General features: G+C 39.1%; 1 protein-coding gene across 2 annotated transcripts in view; it reads right to left on the bottom strand.

The window, feature by feature from the left end:
- The window catches only part of LOC122813757 (nuclear factor 7, ovary-like), a 72,901-nt gene that overhangs the window by 11,269 nt on the left and 36,961 nt on the right, over positions 1-24,671 (bottom strand). For both annotated transcript variants that reach the window (XM_044086239.1, XM_044086240.1), the window contains one exon: positions 6,853-7,086. In XM_044086239.1, coding sequence (XP_043942174.1) covers positions 6,853-7,086 — 234 coding nt within the window. The remainder of the gene's footprint in view (positions 1-6,852; positions 7,087-24,671) is intronic.

Here is a 24,671-nt window from a genome sequence, read left to right as displayed (position 1 = left end):
GAATCCACCAAATATAAGAAATAAGTTAGAAAGAATGAGTTACAGTAAAAAAGAGGTTAATAATAGGATAGGCACATTTAAATGTGGAAAATGTTCTCAATGTCCGCATATTATGAATAAACAAGAGATATTTATAGAGAGTAGGAATAAAAATATAAGAAATAAATATATATATAATTGTAATACACAAGGGGTAGTTTATATATCAGTCTGCCAAAACTGTCAGTCATTTTATGTTGGAAAAACTGAGAGGGTGTTTAAAAGGCATATTTATGAGCATTATTATGAAATTAGTAAAGCTAAGGAGACAAATGCACTATATAAGCATACTAAAAGTTGTGTAGGAGCTGAATTTTTATTTTTTGTTTTAGAACAAATAAAACCAGATGTTAGGGGAGGTCCATGAGAAGAAATTTTAGAAAGTAGAGAATTGTGGTGGCAGGTTTACCTTGATGCTAGCAGGAAACCTGGGTTGAATTAAACCATTTCCATTGGACCATTATTAAAATTAAAATCCAACAAAGTATGAATTTTATAAAGGGTTGTATATACACACATATTTAATTCATTGTAGGGACATCACTTGTTTTAGGTTAACAATTCATATTATATTTGTATTATATTTATAGACAATTTTAAATATCTTAATATTTATTTAAGTATTTATTAATAAATTAACATGTAAATGCATATTTATTAAATATTTTATGAATGTTATGAATTAATTTATTTGAGAGAAATGCAGGTTTTTACACACTAGGGGGAGCCTAGTATCTGATTTTTAAAACACACACAATATCTCTGTGAAACATAATGTGAATTATTTTTTGCATCTATGACAAAATATAGGATTTATTAATATACATTTTTTAACAAGAGATAAAGGTCCTAATCTGATTACAAAAAAAGATTTCTTTAGGAGGTTAAATAAAGTGCAATAGTTTTTTCTAAAGACACTGTTATTAATAATTCATTAGGTTAATGAATATTCATGATGGATTTAAGAATGGGGATTTGTTCATTTGAATAAACAGAGTTGGTTTGATAGGTTAATTGATTATAAATTGTGTATATAAATCAAATTGTATTGGGGTATGTCTATCTGATGAAGTCCTAATTATAGGGACGAAAACGCGATTGTGTCATATATGAAAAGCGTTAATGTGTTCGTCAGTCTATTTTTTGGATTAAAGAAAGTGAAGTACGCTCTCTGCTCTGTGCCTTTTTGACTCTTCAGCATCTCTTTTGTGGATTACTTACAAAACAGTTACACACTGAAAACAGACATAGCATGAGCAACAGCAAATGTCTCTTCCCTTGAAACGCAACATTCTTTGAAAATGCACCTGCTGACGACAGTTTGGTAGTTCGTGTAGAGGATTCAAGCTCTAGTTACCTATAACCAAGGTACAGGGTTTTAGCCTGAATAAGTTAACCGACTTCCCATCCCTAACTGGGGCATTACACACACACACACACACACACACACACACACACACACACACACACACACACACACACGCACACACACACAAACACACACATGCACACCTACCTAAGCTGTTCTCTCATCTCTTTCATCTGTAATGGTAAAAATTCTATGTTTCAATGTTTAAATGTGTGGGTGTCTTTAGTATAATGGAAGCACAGACATTGTTATGGATGCACATTGTGTGTATCCTTAAACAAGAACTTCAGAATGCATTCTTAAAGAAGAAATGCAAGTTTTGTGTCAGCCACCTGGCTAGTGGACCCACACAAGTCAGTGGGCCCTAGGCACCTGCCTACATTGCCTTAATTCTGGATCTGGCTGTGACATCAGCATTTTTTGCCTAAATAGCTACAGAGGTCATGCACTTCTGTTTGAGCAGTGAGGACCCTTGCTGTCTACTGCAGTCCCTCTTAATTAAGTAAGCAAGAGTGAGAGGGCTTATATTAGTCTATCTTTACCAGTATTTCATTGATTCAGCATGATTTATATTCAAACAAGTTCCCTTATGATGTGACGGGTCGCAGAATGCCACCCTTCAGCAAGAGGAAATGGCAAAGTGAATGGTACATTTGTCAATGGTTAGATTTATTAAGAAAGCTTAATGGCATAAATGCATTTACAGTGCATGATACGTGAGAACAGAGCTACATAACTATCTTGATTTGATATAGTGCTATAACTGAAAGTTATTTTAGCAAGGTGTAGGGCTTATTGGTGTCTTCTCCAAAAATACATCTCTCCATGTCAATTATAGTCATGGGTCAGCCATGCTGACTGATGTGCAACACATTCATTGCACTGTACTGGGCCAGTGACCAGCAAACAAGACAGGTAAAATCATTTTTCCTACAAATATCTACATTCCAACTTCCAACACATCCTTATTCCCTTCAAGTCCTTCCTAAAGCTAGTCAGTTTTCCTGCTTTAGGACCAGTTTTAATGCTGAAGAAGTGACTTACAGCTAATAAGTAAACTAAACAAAACAAAAAGCAAAAAGAAAAGTTTCTAGAAAACATTCATTAGGATCAGCTTGTAGCCTGGAAATAATAGGAAATATAATAACCAATATAATTTTATTTTAAACAGCAACCAGGGAATTTTTACAGCTACATGAAAATGTATCTGTGGCTTATTTTCTTAATGATACCTGCATCTCATTTTGATCAGCACTGAATGATAATATTCTTGTTTTGTAAGTCTACAACAGATCTGGTTTCAAATGTATTTTTTAACTTCAGTATAATTTGATTTCCAATTTTCATATGCCAGAACTCCTAGTGTAGACAACTGCAGCTACTGCTGAGTGAATGAGGCATATAGAAAGTGAAAGAGGGTGTGATAAAGAGAGACAGACTGACAGAGATAGAGATGGAAACATGACATTTAAATTTAGTATGCTGTATGATCCGTGAGGACCAGAGGGACAGAACCTGGTGACCAGCAGGACTTTTGGCATAATCTTTAATTCCAGGTGACATCATAATTAATTAATTTAATTAATTCCAGATGACATTTGAATAATCATAATGTGATTAACTTCTTAAAATTTTGAAAATACCCATGGGATTAGATAAAAAAAAACACTTTCTATAACAACTCAACATAAACCAAAAAACTAAAATACAACCACAAAGGCCAGTAACAACAAGATTTGAGTAATGTTCATTTGGGGTGTTACTGGCCTTTGTGGTTGTATTTTAGTTAAAATGCAGTTTTTGTTAAAGAGACTGTAACTTCTGAGTAACATTTATTAAGTTCTGTCTTCATTTTTCTGTCAAAAATAATCACACTTTTCAGGTAGCGCCGAAGAAATCTTTCCAAATCAGGGACAGTTAAGGAATAAGGCATGGAATGTAGTATAGGTTATCCTTATCATGTGGAATCTGGCTGATATTTAAAATGTCAGTCTTAAGTTAAGGCAAAAAAAATGACTAGTGCTATCAGCTATCTTTACTTTGAGTGTGTGTTTGGATTTCCATAAAGAGGAAGAATGGAATGACTTCTGGGATAGCGGACAGTAATCTCATAATTATATTCATACATCATTCATAAATCATCATAGCCTGGATTTTCTTTTAGATTTGCCTTTGACCAATGACCAGCTCATGCTCACACTCTAGACAAATCATGAAGTGTTAATAGTTTCTTTTGGTGGCAAATGACTTCTAGAGCTACAGTCAGTTTTCCATGCTGCAAATGCAAATTGGTTCTTGGCTAGCACATCTGATTGTAGAAAGTTCTGGTCAGTAAATGGTCAGCCAGACAGCTTTGTAGGCTATTTTCTTTTTCATTTTCAAGATAAAGCTAGGGATATATCTTTTGAGGATAAATTGATGGCCAGCCATGAGGCACCTGGGACATTATTACTCCAGCTCAATTAAATTGGCAGATAGCGACAGTTGGGTAGTTTGATCAGCTAATGCTCTTGCAATAAAAGGAATGTTGGTTTGTACTACAGCTGAGCTGCAGCAGTAGAGGTTAGAGATCTGTGATCAGTTAAATGAGAAATTATGAGCCACCTAACAATTTGACATTATGATAGCAATCTGTCAGTAAATTTAAAATATCATGTTACACAACATTTATGTGGGGTACGTGATTTACTTTCTTATTTTCAGTAAATTTAAAATATCATGTTACACAACATTTATGTCAGTAAATTTAAAATATCATGTTACACAACATTTATGTGGGGTACGTGATTTACTTATCTTCAGTAAATTTAAAATATCATGTTACACAACATTTATGTGGGGTACGTGATTTACTTTCTTATCTTGATTCAGTTTTTCATACCCCCACCTATGTGAGGCATTAACTATACTGCTTAGTAAGAATTGCTGTACTGCTTATGAATTAGCCAACTCCCAATGGATGACAGTATTTTTTTTATGTGAAATAATAAAGTTGTTCCTGCAAAATAAATATGTACTAACTAAAAGTAGATTTATACTGAAATGAGCCAATTTGCCTGAAAATGCAGTGGAATGTTCCAGTGCAAAGTGATTGTCAGATATAATCAACATGAATTTTCATCATATTTTTACATATTTACAAATATCATTTTAGAAGTATTTGGATGTGGGTGTAAAACATGACTGCTAAGCTTTACAAATAACAACTGCTGCAGCTCAGGTCTCATCAAAGTCAACATATGTCATTTGCAAACACATTTTCTTGTTTTATAAGTAATGATATTGCATGAAAGAACTGGAATAAAAGCATGCTATATATAACATTTGTGATTTATATGGCATGCTTGACATCTCTTGTGTTATACCAGATGGCTACCAATATTTAGATTTTACAACAAGATTATAATGTATTGCTAATTATAAGTTGAGGAAAAAAGACCATTTATTTAAGGTCAGATGCCATATATAAAATATTTTTGTGTGTTTTGTGGTGATGTGAGGTATTGCCAGCTATGCTAGGAGAAGTAGAGCAGTGGATGTTTAACATATGCCAATGTAGCTAGCTAATTTGTAAATAATTATATGTCATTTGTATATCAAAATGATTTGTACAGGTGCTTGTACTGAAAATGTATTTGTAAATTTGCTTGTGTTAAGAATGTACCAACAGTGGGTTCTGCTGGACAGAAAAGAAATACACCTGTATGTCAGACAGTATTGTAACTGTGGAAATGAATATACTGCAACAGAAGATACTAGACGAGAAGAGGTTAACCTCAGTCCAGCTAACTTTGAAAAAAATATTCTGAAATTAAATTATCTGGTTTAAGCCATAAATATTGTATCTTACAGTTCTGGTTGCAGCCAGAGACAAAATGTCCTTAGGTGTGAACTAATTGCTATCCTGGAATGGTGGAAGTTTTGAAATGGTTTTATAGCTTCCAGATGCTATAACACATCTTAGCAAATCTCTATGTGTGTGCATGGTAACACATATGTGTTAAATTCTGGCTCAGTTTCTAGTAAAGCAGTAGTGTGGGAACCACAGGCAGATGACCAGATGTATGTGATGTGGGAGCTAAAACAAACCTACAAGCTTGTGACAATCTGCAGCATGCTGTGAGTAGAGGTGTGAGCCAAAACACACCTACAAGTTCATGTCAATCTGCAGTGTGCTCTGTGTACAGGTGTGAGCCAAAACATACCTACAAGCTCATTACAATCTGCAGCGTGTTGTGTAGAGGTGTGAGCAGAAACATATCTACAAGCTTGTGACAATCTGCAGTGTGCTGTGTGTAGGTGTGAGCAGAAACATATTTACAAGCTCATGACAATCTGCAGCATGCTGTAAGTAGAGGTGTGAGCCAAAACACACCTACAAGTTCATGACAATCTGCAGTGTGCTGTGTGTAGATTTGTGAGCCAAAACATACCTACCAGCTCATAACAATCTGTAGCGTGCTGTGTGTAGAGGTCTGTACAAAAATATAACTACAAGCTCATGATGATCTGCAGGGTGCTGATGATGCAACCGTATAGCCACAGTGAGGATAAAAGCTTCCCATAATATAGTGCTGTAAGGGAGACCTTCAAATCTGGCACCACTCACTACACTACTTAATTTTATTAAATACAAATGTAATGGCTTTTGATCAGCATCTTTCTGTCTAGTTAATGAAAATTACAGTGAAAGAAAAAGAATTACATGCTTGCACACTTTGGTAGAAGGAATGTTAACAGAAAAATTGAGTGTTTAAAATAGTAATTTTTTTGACGTGGGTGGCATGCATTCATTTTGGAGCTTTCTATAATAGTTAAGGTACAATTCCTGCTCTTTGAGAATTAACTCTGGTACCCACAAAATTGTTTCTTTTTTCTCATTCAGTCACATTTTTGATTAAATGACCTATATTCAGTAGCTTTTTAAAATCATCCCCCTTTTATGAGCCACCTGAATAAATATTCCTTTGTTTTCCTATTCCAGCGTTAATCACCATGACTAACCTTCTAGGATCAGTGACATTAAGTTGTTCAATGCAAGTAGGTGTTGGGTTTGCATGGTGCCAGTGCAATCTCACCTTCCTCAGAGACCTCTCATGTGATATTTCTTCTGTTAATACTGTTGGACGCATGTCAGTTTAATGTCATAAATCATTTAGATGCCAGACTTTGCACATACTTTCATACAACAACCTTATCTGAGACTAAAATTGTTTAGCAGGAGGAGAAGAAGAAGTTTAAGCAGGCTAGAGTCTGACTTTGCCTGTAGACAGAGAAGCAGACTCAAGCAGAACAAATTAGGCAAATTAAAAAAAATGATATCCAGAAATATCACTTAACTCATTCTTTCCCCCATGAGAAAAGGAGATGTTAAAACAACTCCTGTTGCTTCCAGTAGTTTAGCATGTACAATAAAAAAGTACAAGGATATAAGTATGTCTTACTGTCAGAAAAGCAATGCAGTTTTTCTGTGACAGCCTGGAGCAAATTTTAGTTAGCATTTCCTGGATAAAATTTTCTTCCTCTGTAATGTTTCTGAGGTTGTCTTCCATTTCTGTTACCCCCTCTTGTTCCTGGTCACCAAGCTTTTGGAGGAGACCTTTTTCTTTGTCCCAGAGAAACAGGTGCAGTGTGGTAAACTGAGATATAAGCAACTCTTGTACACTTTCAACCATTCCCTGCAAGAAACAATTAGGGAGAAAAGTCTGAAATGCTTTCTAACAAAGGCAGAGTCATTCAGTTCAGTAAATACATTTAGATAGATAAACAGATACCAGCTGATATAATATTTGGGGCAAAAAAAGCAAGACGGGCAGCATTTTCCTGGATTGCTTCATTCCTGCAGTAACACAATATTTTCAACAAGTTACCACTTTTTTATTATGTCTGTTGTAAAATAATTCCTCTTCATCCCAATTCAGTATTACAAAGTGAAGATGTTCTTAACTGTTACTGATAGCCCAGATTTGAGAATGAGCTTGGGATATTACATTGGTAGCAATAGGATAGTTTTTTCTGGCTATACTGCTCAGACAAGCTCCTCGTGGTCCTGCAGAATGGTCTTAGCTACAGAGAACTCAGAAAAGTGACTACTTTCTGGATTTAAATATCTTTGCTTTTTTTCACTTGGAATAGCTTCTGTAGCTTACCCTGAACTAGCCTGAACTGTTTTTTTAACTGTTTGCTGCATTATTTTAAAACCTGCACTTAAAGTTACTTTTTAGTCGAATTTGATCGAAAGTTTGTTTGTTTGTTGTTTAATTTAACTGTTGAGGCTGCCCACTAAAGTGTGCTAGCCTGTGTAACTGATTTATCACTGTTTCTGCATTTTCTGTGTGTTTCTATCAAAAAACAAAAAAATTATCCTTGTTTTCCCGCCTCTCCTCGACTAGTTTAGACCAGTTTACAGGCATTGCTGTATTCTGGGCTGTGGTGTAGTTCCTGTGTTGTCCATTACCTTACTTGGATAGAAGGAAGTTTCTTTGCTCACCAGTGGGAGTGGGGAGCCTTGAGCAGCCTACCTGTCCCTGTAGGAAGTGACCTCAGCACAAGAAGCTGTAGTAATTGGTTGTTTTGGACCATTTCTAGCTCTTTTGTAGTTCCCTGTTTAAAATCCGCCTCTGGGCATTTTTTTCTGGCTATACTGCTCAGACAAGCTCCTCGTGGTCCTGCAGAGTGGTCTTAGCTACAGAGAACTCAGAAAAGTGACTACTTTCTGGATTTAAGTATCTTTGCTTTTTTTCACTTGGAATAGCTTCTGTAGCTTACCCTGAACTAGCCTGAACTGTTTTTTTAACTGTTTGCTGCATTATTTTAAAACCTGCACTTAAAGTTACTTTTTAGTCGAATTTGATCGAAAGTTTGTTTGTTTGTTGTTTAATTTAACTGTTGAGGCTGCCCACTAAAGTGTGCTAGCCTGTGTAACTGATTTATCACTGTTTCTGCATTTTCTGTGTGTTTCTATCAAAAAAACAAAAAAATTATCCTTGTTTTCCTGCCTCTCCTCGACTAGTTTAGACCAGTTTACAGGCATTGCTGTATTCTGGGCTGTGGTGTAGTTCCTGTGTTGTCCATTACCTTACTTGGATAGAAGGAAGTTTCTTTGCTCACCAGTGGGAGTGGGGAGCCTTGAGCAGCCTACCTGTCCCTGTAGGAAGTGACCTCAGCACAAGAAGCTGTAGTAATTGGTTGTTTTGGACCATTTCTAGCTCTTTTGTAGTTCCCTGTTTAAAATCCACCTCTGGGCATTTTTTTCTGGCTATACTGCTCAGACAAGCTCCTCGTGGTCCTGCAGAGTGGTCTTAGCTACAGAGAACTCAGAAAAGCGACTACTTTCTGGATTTAAGTATCTTTGCTTTTTTCACTTGGAATAGCTTCTGTAGCTTACCCTGAACTAGCCTGAACTGTTTTTTAACTGTTTGCTGCATTATTTTAAAACCTGCACTTAAAGTTACTTTTTAGTCGAATTTGATCGAAAGTTTGTTTGTTTGTTGTTTAATTTAACTGTTGAGGCTGCCCACTAAAGTGTTCTAGCCTGTGTAACTGATTTATCACTGTTTCTGCATTTTCTGTGTGTTTCTATCAAAAAAACAAACAAAAAAATTATCCTTGTTTTCCTGCCTCTCCTCGACTAGTTTAGACCAGTTTACAGGCATTGCTGTATTCTGGGCTGTGGTGTAGTTCCTGTGTTGTCCATTACCTTACTTGGATAGAAGGAAGTTTCTTTGCTCACCAGTGGGAGTGGGGAGCCTTGAGCAGCCTACCTGTCCCTGTAGGAAGTGACCTCAGCACAAGAAGCTGTAGTAATTGGTTGTTTTGGACCATTTCTAGCTCTTTTGTAGTTCCCTGTTTAAAATCTGCCTCTGGGCATAGTGCCGGTTAAGCAAGGTTAAACTTCTTCTGGCTCCGCCAAGTCTGCTCTTCAAATTTTCCCTTAAGGAAGCTCTACTCTTAGTATAATCAGACTACTCACTATAATATAAGCCTAGCACTTGTTCTCAATACTTCTCTACTAAGTAAGCACTCTCGTACTAAGTAAAGCACTACATCTACCTACCACCCCTGTGAATATCCACTTCCCTTAAAGGTACAGCACTCCCTTATACTGTTCTACCATGTCGAGTTGTAGATTACTGGCGTCCTCTCCAGTTCAGCTGGTCAATCTGGGTATCTTGAGACAATGCTGCAATTGTCTCATGTACACAGACAACCCTCTCCTCCTCCTAACAAACACAAATACATGTGAGAGATGCAACTATATAGCCAAACTGGAGGCTGAACTCTCTCAACTCAGGGCTGGCATGACCAGACAGGAGGAGATGGAAACCACACATACAACAATCCCAGTCCCACACAGACCTACCACAACTGCAAACCCAACACATAAAAACACAAAGACATACTCGGAGGCTCTAATAAAAAACTTACCAAAACAACAGAGGTTCCCAAAGCAGACATCCAGAAATCCACCACCTCAAAACAAAACACATGCAACACATACTACAATAAATTAGTGTGTCAACAAATCACAGCCCTTAAGGCCAAACACCATGCCTGATACACTAGTAATAGGTGTCTCTATAGTCAGACACACTGATGTCCCGCTGACCAGGATGAACAAGGAGAGGGTGACTGTGAGCTGTCTATCGGGAGCTAGGATCTGCCACATAACACACACACTCAAGTCACTCCAAAGCAAGTACAAATATGACTCCGTCATTGTCCATGCTGGCGTGAATGACCTGAGATGTACCTCCCTGGACTACATGAAAAGAGACATAGAGGAGCTCTCCGATTATGTAGCCCAGGCTGGTATGACCCTGACCCTGAGCAGCATCTTGCCCTCACCAAGAATGATACCACAATACAAAGACAAGATGATCAGCTTTAATAATTGGCTCAAGTACTGGTGTCATTCTAAGGGGATCCAATGTCTGTTTGCCTGGGATGACATGTTGGACAAGCCATGCTGCTTCGCAAGGGATGGCTTACACCTGTCACCACTGGGCTTCCGGATATTGGCTAAGGCTCTGCCACCCCATAGTGCCTTTTTAGGCAAGGCTCAAAAGACAAACCCACCTCCTTAGAAAACAAAAATGGAAAAAAACTAAGGGTAATGCTGCTCAACGCCAGAAGTCTAAATCTCAAGATGCAGGTGCTCGATGCACTCCTCAGCATGGAGAACATCGACGTCTGTGCAGTAACTGAAACCTCGTTCAAGGCTCCTGAGAGCACCCCAGCACTAACAGACTATACCTCGTATCATGCTTTTCGGCCCCAAAACCCGGGCCGAACCACAAAGGGAGGGGGAGTGTCCATATTCATCAAGGACACCCACACCTCCAGGTTAGTAGCAACACATGAAGCATCAGAGACCATACAGGTGCAACTAACCATAGGCAAAACTGCTATACAACTGGTAGCATGTTACAGACCACCCTCCCAATCTCAGGAACCCCACTCAGCCTTCCTGAAGACATTGGAGGATATGAATGTATCACAAAATACCATCATACTGGAAGACTTCAACTACCCAAACATAGATCGGGTACATTATTCTAGCCCTAATACCCTAGCCCAAAGGTTCCTGGAATTCATAAATTCAAATGCACTGGAACAACTAGTCACCTCTCCCACTAGGGAGATAATATACTAGACCTGATCATCACAAACATGGGGACAAAATGCTCCACACCGGAGGTATACCCCTCACTAGTGAGATCTGACCACAAACTAATCACCCTGGATATACATATCCCACCTCCACCCCAGCACAAAAGACCACAGTGAAAAACTTCTCAAAAGCAGACTTCACTCTTCTTAAGACTGAGATGGTATCCTTTAAGCCCACTGTGCCAGTGGATACCACATCCCACAATGCAGAATCCTTCACAAATGCTTTCTATGGACATCTCCAAGAATGCATGGATCATGCAATCCCAAATAAATCCAAGTCCCTCTCCACCAAAGGCAAGCGTCCTGTCTGGTGGACCTCAGCCATTAACAAATTGTATAACAAAAGAAGGAAGCTACTGCATGTCAGAGCAAAATCCCATGAAGGGAAGACATCTCTGATCAACATTAGCAGAAAACTACGTTCTCTCATAAACATCCAAGGCCAATTTTGAGAGAAAAATCGCTAAGGACACTAAAGATAACCACAAAGCCTTCTTCAGCTATGTTAGAAACCTGGGCGGAAACCCTCAGGTATGCTCAGAGTTAGTTCACAACAACAAAAAATACACTGAACCCACAGATATTGCCAACATTCTGGCTGACAGGTTCAGTGCAAATTTCTCCCCTCCCTCACCCCCAAAAGAAGAAATACTTATCCCAGCTGAATGTAATCTCCTGTCATCTCAGATGTCCAAGTGAGAACCGCCCTAAACAAAGCTAAAAACACAGCATCAATGGGACCTGATGGTATCCCGGGTTGCGTGTTACGTGAACTCCAAGAGGAGCTAAACCCACACATAAAAATGCTATTTAACCTTAGCCTTACTTCAGGATATGTACCTGAACACTGGCGTACAGCAACAGTGGTCCCACTCCACAAAGGGGGTACCTCTACAGACCCTGGGAACTACCCCCCATAAGCTTAACCAGCCTGGTCTGCAAAGCTATGGAAAGAATCATTATGGAACTCATAAACAGAGACATAGGGGACCTACAGACACTTGACCCCACCCAGTTCGGCTTTGTAAAAGGCAGATCCTGCCTTTTGAACCTGGTTGACTTTTTCGAAACAGTCACTAGAGCCATTGATGAGGGCAAAGCAGTCCATACAGCCTACCTGGACTTGGCTAAGGCCTTCGACACAATACCCCACTCAGGCATCATAGATAAGCTCAACAGCTTAAACGTAAACCCTTATGTCACTAGATGGGTTGCAAACTGGCTAAAGGACAGAACCCATAAAGTCAAAATCGCCAGAGCAATGTCAGACTCAAAGCCAGTCACAAGTGGTGTCCCACAGGGATCTGTCCTGGGACCCCTCTTGTTCGGCATTTATTTCTCAGATGTTAAAGCAAACATGGGAGGGTTGTGGCTGACAAAGTTCGCAGATGACTGCAAACTAGGCGCCATAGTTGACACACCAGCGGACACATACATCCTACAAAAAGGCCTCACAGAAACAGACAACTGGTGCCAGAGTCACGGCCTTTAACTAAATGCCAAAAAATGTATAGTTATCCCCTTTGGGAAAAACAAAGTACCCACAAATTATCACATAGACAGCGACCCACTGAGTACGGAAAAAGTAATCAGAGACCTAGGGACCCAAGTCGACAGCGACCGCTCATTTGACACCCACGTTGCCAAAGTGGTTAGAAAAACATTCTACCTTGCACACCTCATCATGAAGGGATTCACATCCAGATCCAAGAATGTCATTCTACCGCTATACTCCTCCCTCATCAGACCCATGATTGAGTACAATGCCCCATTTGGTATGTACCTCACCCGGCATTTGCAACAGCTGGAGAGACCACAAAAGTACCTCACCAAGAGGATCAAGGGTCTCCAACATATGTCTTATTCTGCCAGACTAAAGAAACTTCAGCTCTATTCAGTAGCATACCACCTGCTCAGAGGTGATCTCTGCCTGACGTACAAGGCCATGTCCAATCAGGATCTGATGGACATGCTCCACCTCAAAAAATCCAAATCCATCAGGACCACGAGAGCTAAAGACTTAAACCTCGGCACAAATATGATTAGGACATGCTGGAGGGATAGATTCATAACCCAGAGGCTTTCCATGCTTTGGAACAAGATCCCAGTTCGTATTAGGCAGAGCCCCTCACTGACTCTCTTCAAGAGAAATCTTGATGAGTGGATGGGAGATCGTAAGTTTACCCCAGAGGTCACATCTGTGTCACTGCTAGACAGGGGCACAGTAAACTAATTATATTATATAAGGGGACCTTCATTGTGTCACTACTAGACAGAGGCACAGTATTCTAAATTTATTCTGTACATTGTTGTATCATTTCATGGGGTGGCAAAAGCCACATCACTATGGCTAGGCTTACAAATGCCCCAGGGCAGATAGCCTAGTACTATACTATGAAACTATATATGTATATATGTATGGATGGATGGATGGATGGATGGTTTGATGGATGGATGGAGGGTTGCATGAATGGGTGGATGGATGGATGGATGGATGGATGGATGGATGGATGGATGGATGGATGGATGGTTTGATGGCTGGAAGGATGGATGGATGGATGGGGAGATGGCTGGATTAGACAAAGTCTGTTTTCCTTCCCTTGGAAAAGGAAAAGGGAAAGGCATAGCCAGTAGAAGCCTGAGCAGTAGATGAGGTTATTGCCAAGCAGTACTCATGGTGCTGAAAGGTGATACATAAACAGATGTAATGAACTTGCATACATATGTCATAAACGTACATATTACTAGACAGCATTACACATCTGTATACTGGAGGGGGAGGGTAAAAAACTTAGATGCGATCTGAGAGAAAGATGGAATACTCCACTAACATGAGCCATGACTGCAGCGGAAGCCAGTTGTGAATTCTAACAGCTAATATCTGACCAACCTTATCATAAACTGAGTAGAGAGTCCTAGCAGCCCACATTTTTGCAGGTAACTCCAGAATAAGATTGGAGGTAACTGAGACAGAATTTTCAGTTTCATCTGCCCTTTCAGCCTTCAAAACAAAATTAGTTTTGTAATGAGATTCAGGATAGTCAGCATCAGTTTATAAAATTACATCAAGCTAGTACTGTAGAATTTGTTTACAGCCTGCTCATTTATGCAGTGCTGGAATATGGCCATTTACTAATGATTCTTAGTCCTGATCTCAACAGTAAATGTCCCAGAGACTTGGCTTAACTCTCTAGGTTGGCATAATAGTGATGATGAAAAACCCTTAGTTTTTTCTTCCTGAAAAAAGCTGAGGTGGATAAAAAGAGGATATTCTACTGGGATGAACATGGAAGATGCCAACCAGCAAACAGTTCTTTGTGTCCTTGTAAGAAATGTATTTCCTTGTCTTGCCCACTGTAAGGTGTTGAGGACACATGCTGAGATGTCACTGACTAAGTCCAACCCAATGTATTTCTCTGGGCATGCTAATGTAAGACAACCCTTTCTGGTATACTCATTTTCCACCAATCAAGTGGTACCATGTTGCCCAAATCAAGGAAAGAAACAATGTGGTAGTGGCAGCCATAGTGCTGATGTTCAAAAAATGCTAAAATGTGAAACTTAAAAAGTATTGACAAACCATTCACAATTACTATAACTTTAACAGTTAATGCAAACTGTTATTTGTGATTAACAAATACAATGTTATAAACCTGGCAATTAGGGAAAAGGGTTAAGGTTCAGAGTAGATAACTTTGTGTTTCCTGTATTCAAGGTAGAGGGTTTGTAACTGTGTGACTGAGCAATTCACTTAATCAAAGAGTGCTCCATGGTCATCCCTGAAAAGGGACATATGTCAAAAAAGGGTTTACCGAATAACAAATTTATTTTATTTTATTTTACATTTTTTTACTGGGAAATTCCAGCTGGACCAGGTCCATTTTCAGTGGAGACCCGGGGAGAAATGCTCCACAATTAAGAAGAATTTATACAATGAGAAATATACAAACTGGTAATACAGAAAATTATTTACAAGCAGAGATATTCATAACTTTGTTAACACTAGGTTAACATGCATTGCTGGACTGAGATACAGTTTGATTAATATTTACAACGGTTCAGAATGATATATTCAGAAATGTTTTCACAGTAGTTAACAGGTTTTGCAGGACTGAAAGACAGTTAGAAATAATTTTTACAAAGGTAGTATGTACTGCTTACAGTTTTAATAAGTATGCACAGAAATGAGTACAAAGAATGATTTGGTATATTATAAGAGTCAGTATTTCTATGTGAATAGAATAGTGTGTATTCTAGACTATAGTAGGTTGGTAGAAGAGAAGAGAAGGTATTGAAAATGTCAAGTGATATAAGGGCAAATCCAAGTTGCCCTGAGATGAGATTTACGTAATTTTTTGAAGTTTGTGTTTGTTGTTGTGGAGGTTACATTGGTGGGGAGATTGTTCCATTTTTTAGCTATGATGTGGGAATAAAGGGCTTTTCCTGCAGTGTTGTTAGCAGTAGTAATACTGTGGAGGGGTTTATTGGATGAGCGTAGAGGGCGACTGGAAGAGTGGGAGGTTATTAACTGACTGAGGGCTGGAGTTTTGTCTGGGTAGTTTCTGATGTTAAAGACGTAGGTGAGTTGTTGGTAAGTTAGCCAGTTAGGAAACTCAAGCCATTGAATTTCTTTTAGTACTTGACAGTGGTGAGTTCTAAAGGGGGAATTGTTGGCAAACTTAGTAATTTTGTTGTAGCATGACTAACTTATCCAGATCTGATTTTTTAGTGTGGGTTAGGATTGGTGCAGCATAAGTAAGTGTTGATAGGAGATGAGTTTGAGCTAGGGTGATCCGTGCTTTTGCTGTGAGATAGTTTTTATGCCTGTATAGGGTTCCCATTTTCTTATGAAATTTTTCAATGGTTTGCATTATGTGAAGATCAAATGATAGGTTGTTGTCTATTTCATCTCCTAGGACTTTTGTGTGGGTGGATGGAGAGATGATAGTGCCATTCCTAGATTAGACAGAGAAAGTAGAGGGGGAGGATTTTGTTTTATTAGGTGTGATCAGCAGAAGTTTGGCTTTGTTAGGATTAAGAATAAGTTGGATGTCAGTGATGCAAGTTTCAATAGCAGAGAATGATTCTTGGGCTAGTTGTTGTAGGATGTTGACAGATGGGGCTGCACAGATGAGAGTGGAATCATCTGCATGCTGAATTAATGAGGCTTGCTTGGAGGAGGTATATAGATTGTTTGTAAAGATAGAGAAAATTAGTGGGCCTAATATTGAGCCTTGTGGTACTCCTATAGAGTTAGGGAGAGGAGGGGATAGTTCATTGTGCCATTGTACAGATTGTTGTCTGTTTGATAGGTAGCTATTGAACCAGGAGATGGTGGGGGAAGTAAAGGATAGAGGATGAATGGTGTCCAGTAGTTTAGGGTGTGAGACCATGTCAAATGCTTTTGAGAGGTCTAAAAAGGTAGCAGATACATAGTTGTTGTTGTTTCTATGTTGATTAACCAGATCGGTGAATGAGAGAAGAGCAGAAGTTGTATTATGGTGAGGGCGGAAACTGTGTTGGGTGGATGAGAGAAGCTTGCTTGTGTCTAGGAATTGCATAACTTGTGAATGTATGCATTTCTCTAGGAGCTTAGATAAGGGGGGAAGAATAGCTATAGGCCGATAGTTGGAAAAATCGTAAGATTTACCTCCTTTGTGAAGAGGTATAATGTGGGATATTTTCTATAGTTGTGGAACATAAACTTCCTGAATGGACCTGTTTATTAGGATTGATACTGGGTAAGAAAAAGAGTCAGCTGCTATTCTTAGGAAGTTAGCGGGTATACTGTCTGCAGCTAGCGTGGTATGTTTTAGTTTGAGGAGGAGGTTTCTAATTTTTGATGTAGGGACTGGAGAGGGGGAGAAGGATGGTTGATTGGTAGTATTGCCAGGAATGTTCCCAGCAGTTGTAGTAGATGAGGTATTAGTGTTTCTTAGCTGGTTGGATAGAGTCTGGATTGAGTTTATGAAGTGAGAGTTAAGCTGGGAGGTATATCTTTGCTGTTAGTATATGGGGAGGTGGGGGCGGGGTTAGCAATTGCTCCAGGTTTTAGAAGGGAGTTGATAGAATGCCAAAATTTGGGGGGATTTTTTGAGTATTTGTTTTGGAGACCTAGGAAGTAGTTTTGTTTGTCAAGTTTGGTTTGTTTTTTGTCTAAGTTCCTAAGTTGTTTATACTCTTGCTTGGTATGATCAGAGTTGTATTGTTTTCATTGCTTCCAGGTCTTCTCTCTGTTTTTAGAAGGGCTCTTGTGCCCGACTTAACCACGGTGCATTGTTTGCTTTGGTTTTTCTCTTCCTTACTGGTGCAATGGAATTTAGAACTGAGATAAATATATTATTAAAGTAGTCTACTGCCTGATCTAGGTGTGGGGTTTTTAGAGGCTGCCAGTTCAATTGGTGTCAAAAAAATAGTAATAATAATACAATGAACAGTCATCTGAGGTTTGCAAAGATATATTTCCTGGTATTCTGAAGAGGTTAATTAAAGACACGGGAAAACTCATAGTAGCAGAACTAATTAAATATAATCTAACACTCCATAGAAGCCATCTGTAGTCTTCAAGTTAGAGCTTAAAACTGCAACAGCCTATTTATGGTGGCTCTTCCTAAAAAAGAGCAAATAGAATATGAAATATTGACTCAAGATTAATAATTATATTAAACAATCAGAGAAACTGGTGAGAAAGTAACAGTGGCACAAAATAGTATAGGGGGGGGGGGCTTGCAGTCCCCTCTTCCTCTACATGCTTCACAACAGAAGTGAAAGAGCTTACTGGGTAAATATCATTGAATGGTGCATACCATACCAATGTTATAGACCTATACAGTAGAGGGTTTGAAGCCCAAAGGAGAAATTACTTCAATAATTGTCTTAATTTCTAGTGTCTTTCCAGGGGTTTCAATATATGTCAGCTTGGGAGGACATGGTTAGCAACCTCGCTGCTTTGTAAAATATGGGCTGCACCTGTCTCCCCTAGGCTGATGAATATTGGCTAAAACTTTATCTACCTCCTTAGAGCCTTTTTAGGCAATGCCACAATGCCAAATTGACAAACCTACCAACATAGCAAACAAAATGCAACGAAACCTAACGGTATTACTGCCCAGTGCTATGAGCCTAAATAAGAAGCTCCACACCCTACATGTTCTCCTCACTCTGAAGAATATAGACATCTGTGCCTTTACTGAGACATGTTTAAATCCACAAAACATACTCCAACAGTGCATGGCTTCAGTACCTTCCACACATTTAGACCATCAGCTGCACAGACAGGGACAAAAGGTGGAAGAGTGTCAATCTGTATTAGCAACAAGCATAATTATAGTTTGGTTAAACAAGATGATGCCCTGGAATCTATCCTCATACATATCAACATAGACAAAGTCTTATTTCATATCCAAGCACACTATAGGTCACCCTACATGTCCCTGGAATCCCATAGCTCATACCTAGACCTACTGGAGGCACTCACCATTAAACCAAATACCCTATTCAAGGGAGACTTTAAATATCCCTCTATGGACAAGAAAATACACACTGCCTCATACTTGCAAGAACAATGATTCCCAGACTTTATTAACAAATACCTTTGATCAGACAGCACACACACACACACACACACACCAACCAGAGTTTCAAACATACTGGACCTGGTACTCACCAATATGAGAAAGGGCTTCACCACCCCTCAGTGTCACATCCTCAGTGGTGAGGATAGGCCATAAAGCTGTCTCTTTCTAAATAAAGATCAATTCAGTACTCTTGGCAAACCCTGGAACAGTTAGGAACTATTCCAAAGCAAACTACATCCTATTAAGTGATAGTTTGTCAAAATGCAGTGCCACTTCCAACCCTACGTTCACAACAATCTATTTGGAAGTGTTCACAGAGACCCTGTGCAATCATGTAAATGGTTGAATAGAGGCTGTTGTACCTACTAGAAGTAGGACATGCTGGAGGGACAGATTCATAACCCAGAGGCTCCCTTCACTCTGGAATAAAATCCCAGTCCAGGAAAGAAGTCCCTCATTGACTCTCTTCAAGGAATCTTTGATGGATGATGATGGATCATGGGTTTTTACCCGGTATCACTTCTGTGTCACTGTTAGACAGAGTACAGTATACTAAACTCAAAAAGGGCATGGCAATTAATTTAAAATGGGTGGCGAAAGCCAAACACACTCTGGCTGGGCTTTATATAATGCCCTAGGCAGAGATAGTAGTTATGAACCTATGAACCTATGAAGTAAGCCAAAAACAAACAAGCTCTAAAAGCAAACCACACTGGTGGATTCCTATCTTAACCTTAATATAGTATATAACAAAAGGAAAACAATCATGGCTAAAATCAGGAAGAGTAACTCCCATAATGATAGGAGCTCTCTAATTAAACTAAACAGAAAAATTAGAGACTAATTAAATCCAACAAGGCCATTTACAAGGTCAAGATAGTCTCACAGGCTAAAGATAACCACAAGGTTTTTTACATCCTGCCTTCACTGAGCACAGCAACATAGTGAATTTACTGGCTGACAAATTCCGCTCAAACTTTACCCCCTCCCCCCGGCCTATGAAATGCCTACTAGTATAAACCAGCCCCACAACTATTAACAGGGAACAGATCCTGACGATGCTTGCCAAGGCTAAAGGCACAGCCTCAATGGGCCCCAGTAATATCCTGGGATGCCTCCTAAACAGCTCAAAACATGACCTGTCAGGAGCACTTGAGTCACTTTTCAACTACAACCTCAAAACAAGCTTTATATGAAAAGAACAGAGGACTGCAATGGTTATCCACTTTACAAGAATGGACCATCAACAGAGACCAGAAACTACAGCCCTATTAATCTGACTAGTTTAATATGCAAAACCATGGAGCAAATTATCATGGAACTGATCAATAAAGACACAAACAAACTTCAGACACTGGACTCAACCCAGTATGGCTTTTTCAATTGAAGGTCATGCTTACTAAACCCAGTGGACTTCTTTGAGAAAGTCACCATGGCAATGGATGAGGGAAAAATGGTGCATACTGCCTACTTGGAACTGGCTAAAGTGTTCAATACAATACCCCACACAGGTATAGTTGATAAACTCACTGAACTGGGTGTAAACCTCTAAATAACTCACTAGATTGCCAGCTGGCTGTCAGACAGGACCCAGGAAGTCAGGAATGGTGATACCACCTCAACTAAGAAACTGGCCACCAGTGGGGTACCTCAGGGCTCCGTGCTGAGACTGCTCCTATTTAGCATTACTTCTCAGAGGTAAAGGCTAATGTCAAGGGTCTTTGGATGACCAAGTTCACAGATGACTGCAAATTGGGAGCTGTTATAGATTCCCTTATGATACCAACATTTTACAAGAGTGTCTAACATATACAAATGACAGGTGCCAAAGTCATGGTTTAAAAATCGATGCCAAGAAATGTTTTATAGTGCCTTTTAGGAAAAATGATACCAAGGCTAATTACTCCATTGATATGACAATCCAAAGAGTTAACTAGTCAGGGATCTAGGAACATATGTAGGCAGTAATCTGACCTTTTACCAACATGTTCCCAAGGGAGTATGAAAATCATTCTGTGTCACCCCTGTTATAAGTAAAGGCATGGCATCCAGGTCCATGGAAGTCATAGTGCCACTTTAATCTGCATTTATCAAACTCATCATTGAGTTTAATACCCCCTTTGGCATGTACCTGACCAGATATATGCAACAGTTGGAACTCCCACAAAGATTCCCTACCAAGAGAATACAGAGTATAAACACATTGTCCTATATGGATCACCTTAAAGCCGTATCTCTGTTTCCTTTTTCCTACAGGTTACTGAGAGGTGATCTATGCCTGGCATGCAGTGCATCCTTGGATCCAACTCTGATGGACCTTTTGCATATCCACAAAACAAGCAGCATCAGAGCCACTAGATCCACGGCTTTAAAGTTTGCCAGTGACATACCTAAGATAGATATTTGTCTCAGAGGATTCCCATGCTCTGGAACAGGCTACCCATTCAGTTGAAGCATAGTCCATCCCTAACCTTATTTAATCATAACCTAGATGGGAAATCAGAAATTCACCCCAGGTCTGTTCCCCGTGTCTCTGATAGAAAGAGTCAGATAGTAATGCCCAAACTAATATCCCCCACATAACTTCTAGAAACTTCCTAACATACCCCCTCTGAATAAATTACCATGATACAGAGGAAAACAACTGGGTTGCATTGCTTAACTAGGCTTATAAAGCCTCTGTTAGTCATTAGCTTAGTACATAGCTATGAACCTTTGACTTGAACTTGGTGGCAATTACAGACATGGAAAGCATTGGTTTACACTGAATACATGACTATATAAAAGTTGGACTTACTCAGAAATAATAGGGGAATAGGGAGGGTGTATTAGTCCATGCTGAAAAGAATACCAACAAAAAAAGTGAGGATAGATGAGTTAGAAGTGGGTGGGGAAGGGTGAAGTATAAAGGAACAGGAAAAAATATGTACTATGGTCAGTGCAAGTAAGTAAATCAGAGAAAAAAATTGGATATGAAACTTGAAAAGAAATATAAAGTAGGCATCTAGGCCAGTGGAAATGGTGATGAGTGGGAATTTCCACAAACCAGACAGTGTTTGAGGGCTACTCTTTGGCCTGTTACAGACAGTGGAGACCATTTGATGAAAAGACAAATTCATCTCACAAACTATCTGATCAGTGCTTGTCAAACATTCAAGCAGAATCACAAAACAGCAGATTCAGATCAATCAGTGGTGACCGGAATTGACACTACAGGTTAGGAATCAATGACCAGTACTGAGCAGACTATTAAATGGTTAAAGATCAAAGCTGGATTATTAGACTGGGAGTCTTATTCAGAGCCTAATGGCCATTTATAACACATTGTGTACTGCAATACTTATTATATATCAACTTACAATATTGTGAAGCTATTAAGATGTATTTTCATTTACAACAGGTCCTTCACTATTTTGTTATTTTGTTTTGATTTATTTTGTATTTCCATTGCATTGTATTTATACTAATTACAAATCTATGTATACTGTACTGGATTCAAGTGCAAAATTAATTTGCATCTAGCTGTACTGTTGATCCAAATCAAGTATATTTTAATGTTGCATTTTTGAAATGACACCAAAATTATATTATTATTTTGTATTTATTTTATTGATTGCAATATGATTATCATTACTCGTTGTGGTTATGTTTTCTCAGTTTGAACTTTTGCATGTTTGACAATACACTGCTGGATGATATAAGTGTATTAATATATAAGTGCAACTGTGTTTGATTATTCAATGAAGGTGATGTAGGGCACTGAGCCTGGTTTACCATTTTTGCCATCATTCAGCTAATGTTTGGTCATTAAATCTACATTTATATCTAGATTTTGAATCAGACTGGTTATTTTATTACAGTGTGCCAAGTTTTGAGTTCTTCACTTATGCACTTTTTAACTTGTGTTTGTCTGTGGCTTTCTTTGTGAGTGATGTGACTTGTGATTGTCTGTGGCTTCCTTTGTGAGTGATGTGACTTGTGATTGTCTGTGGCTTTCTTTGTGAGTGATGTGACTTGTGATTGTCTGTGGCTTTCTTTGTGAGTGATGTGACTTGTGATTGTCTGTGGCTTTCTTTGTGAGTGATGTGACTTGTGATTGTCTGTGGCTTTCTTTGTGAGTGATGTGACTTGTGATTGTCTGTGGCTTTCTTTGTGAGTGATGTGACTTGTGATTGTCTGTGGCTTTCTTTGTGAGTGATGTGTTGCTTTTCATCTGAAGAATCTACTAAACTTTCAACAAGTTAACAATTGCAGAGGCTGGCATCTGGAAGCTACAGATAAGATGCTATGCAATTACTTAGTCATGCCTATGGGGACCCAAAAAGGGATGAAATAAAGTCAAAGAACTATGGGAGATGCAGCGCACACACATCTACATATTCATTATTGTGTCTTGAAATTGAATCCTCACATTAGGATCTGGCTCCATCGTACTGCAGGATAAAACCCTGACTGCATCCTGGATGACCCAAGCTAGAATAGCAATCGAAGTGTTACAAGACCTGATTAAGGAGGGTTCAGTAAGTGGCAATACTGGTGTGCCCACCCTACATGGAATGGAAGAAGTCTGTGCCACTACACTGAAAACATCTACTGGTGAAGAGGTTTATAGCATAAAGCAGATGGGCTAGAGATAGTCATTTGACTCTGCAAAAGCTACATTTGCAAAGCAGCTTTCACCATGTGTTTGTTCTGGAGCACACAGGTTTGAGTGGAGCAGTATTGCAGGCCATTGCAGCTAAGAAAGCAAAAGCCAGTTGCCTTGAGGTAACCCTGATAGCTGTTGCTTAGGTGATAACCTTGGATCAGCTGTAAAGCAGGAGGGCTAATGGTCATGAGATATGGGAAGAACAACAAAGCCTCCTTTGATCACCTCTTGACCAGGAAACCAAAGGCACAGTTGTAAAGAAAGAGGGTTGAAGAACTGCAGGAACAGAAGAAAATAATAAAATAAATAATGCACACATTACACAAAGTAAATAAACCTAACTCTTGTCTTTTCCTGGTTCGGGGTCGCCACAGTGGAACTCCAGTCCACTAATGATTGGCAGAGGATTTTTACTGTGCCAAGTCACCAGCCCGATGCCCAGCCTTCAAAGAAGGCATATCTATTCACGGTCACACCTACCTGCATGTCTTTATATGTCATTTGACCATGAGGAGGACATGCAGACTCACACAGAAGGTGCTCCAGCCAAGAATCGAATGGGAGAACCTCTTGTTGTGAGGTGACAATGCTAAGCACTGCAACACCGCAGTCTACAAAGTAAATAAACCTAACATTACACATAAAAGCAAGAAGTGTACAGAAAATTCACATTAAATAATGAATCTAGCAATTATGCTATAATCCAAGATAGATGTAATCAAAAGCATTATTTGATGCATTTCATATAACAGAGGACAGTACCTTTCACAACCATAGCATCATGGTTCTAAAGACTCTGATTATGGTATCAGCTCCTTCTCACGGTGGTAACCGTGACTGTCATGCATCTCCAAATCAAATATTTACATTTCAATCTTATTTGTTCAGGAGTTGTTTGTGTTATTCAGATGACCACATACTTAATTTAATACATCATATTCCATCCAGGTCTTTTTACAGTAAATGTAGTAAATTTGTTTTTAAACTCAGCTGCAGAAAGTTGTCTAGTCTTCCTTTACTAGTTAGCACTTATGGTAAAAGAATACAGTGTGTGTGTGTGTGTGTGTGTGTGTGTGTGTGTGTGTGTGTGTGTGTGTGTGTGTGTGTGTGTGTCTTGACTTCTTCAGTTACAGGAAAACTTAAAACTTCAAAGATAAGTCCCTTAAAGGAAATTCTAAACATAGCATTCCATCCAACTCATTTTTCATCAGTTTTGCTACAGTGTCACATGACACTAGCTATAAACATGAGTCCACTCTGTCAGAAATGAAACAAGAAGATTACAATCAAAGAAAAACAAACATTCCTTACATTTTTACCACCTCAACATGCAACCAGAAACAGGTAGGAGGCCGACAAGGAA

The sequence above is a fragment of the Protopterus annectens genome, chromosome 10.part0, assembly GCF_019279795.1.
Source record: "Protopterus annectens isolate FY-2018-M chromosome 10.part0, PAN1.0, whole genome shotgun sequence".
Classification (NCBI taxonomy): Eukaryota; Metazoa; Chordata; order Ceratodontiformes; family Protopteridae; genus Protopterus; species Protopterus annectens.
Note: the sequence above shows the minus strand (reverse complement) of the source record. Positions and strands in the feature narration are given on the sequence as shown.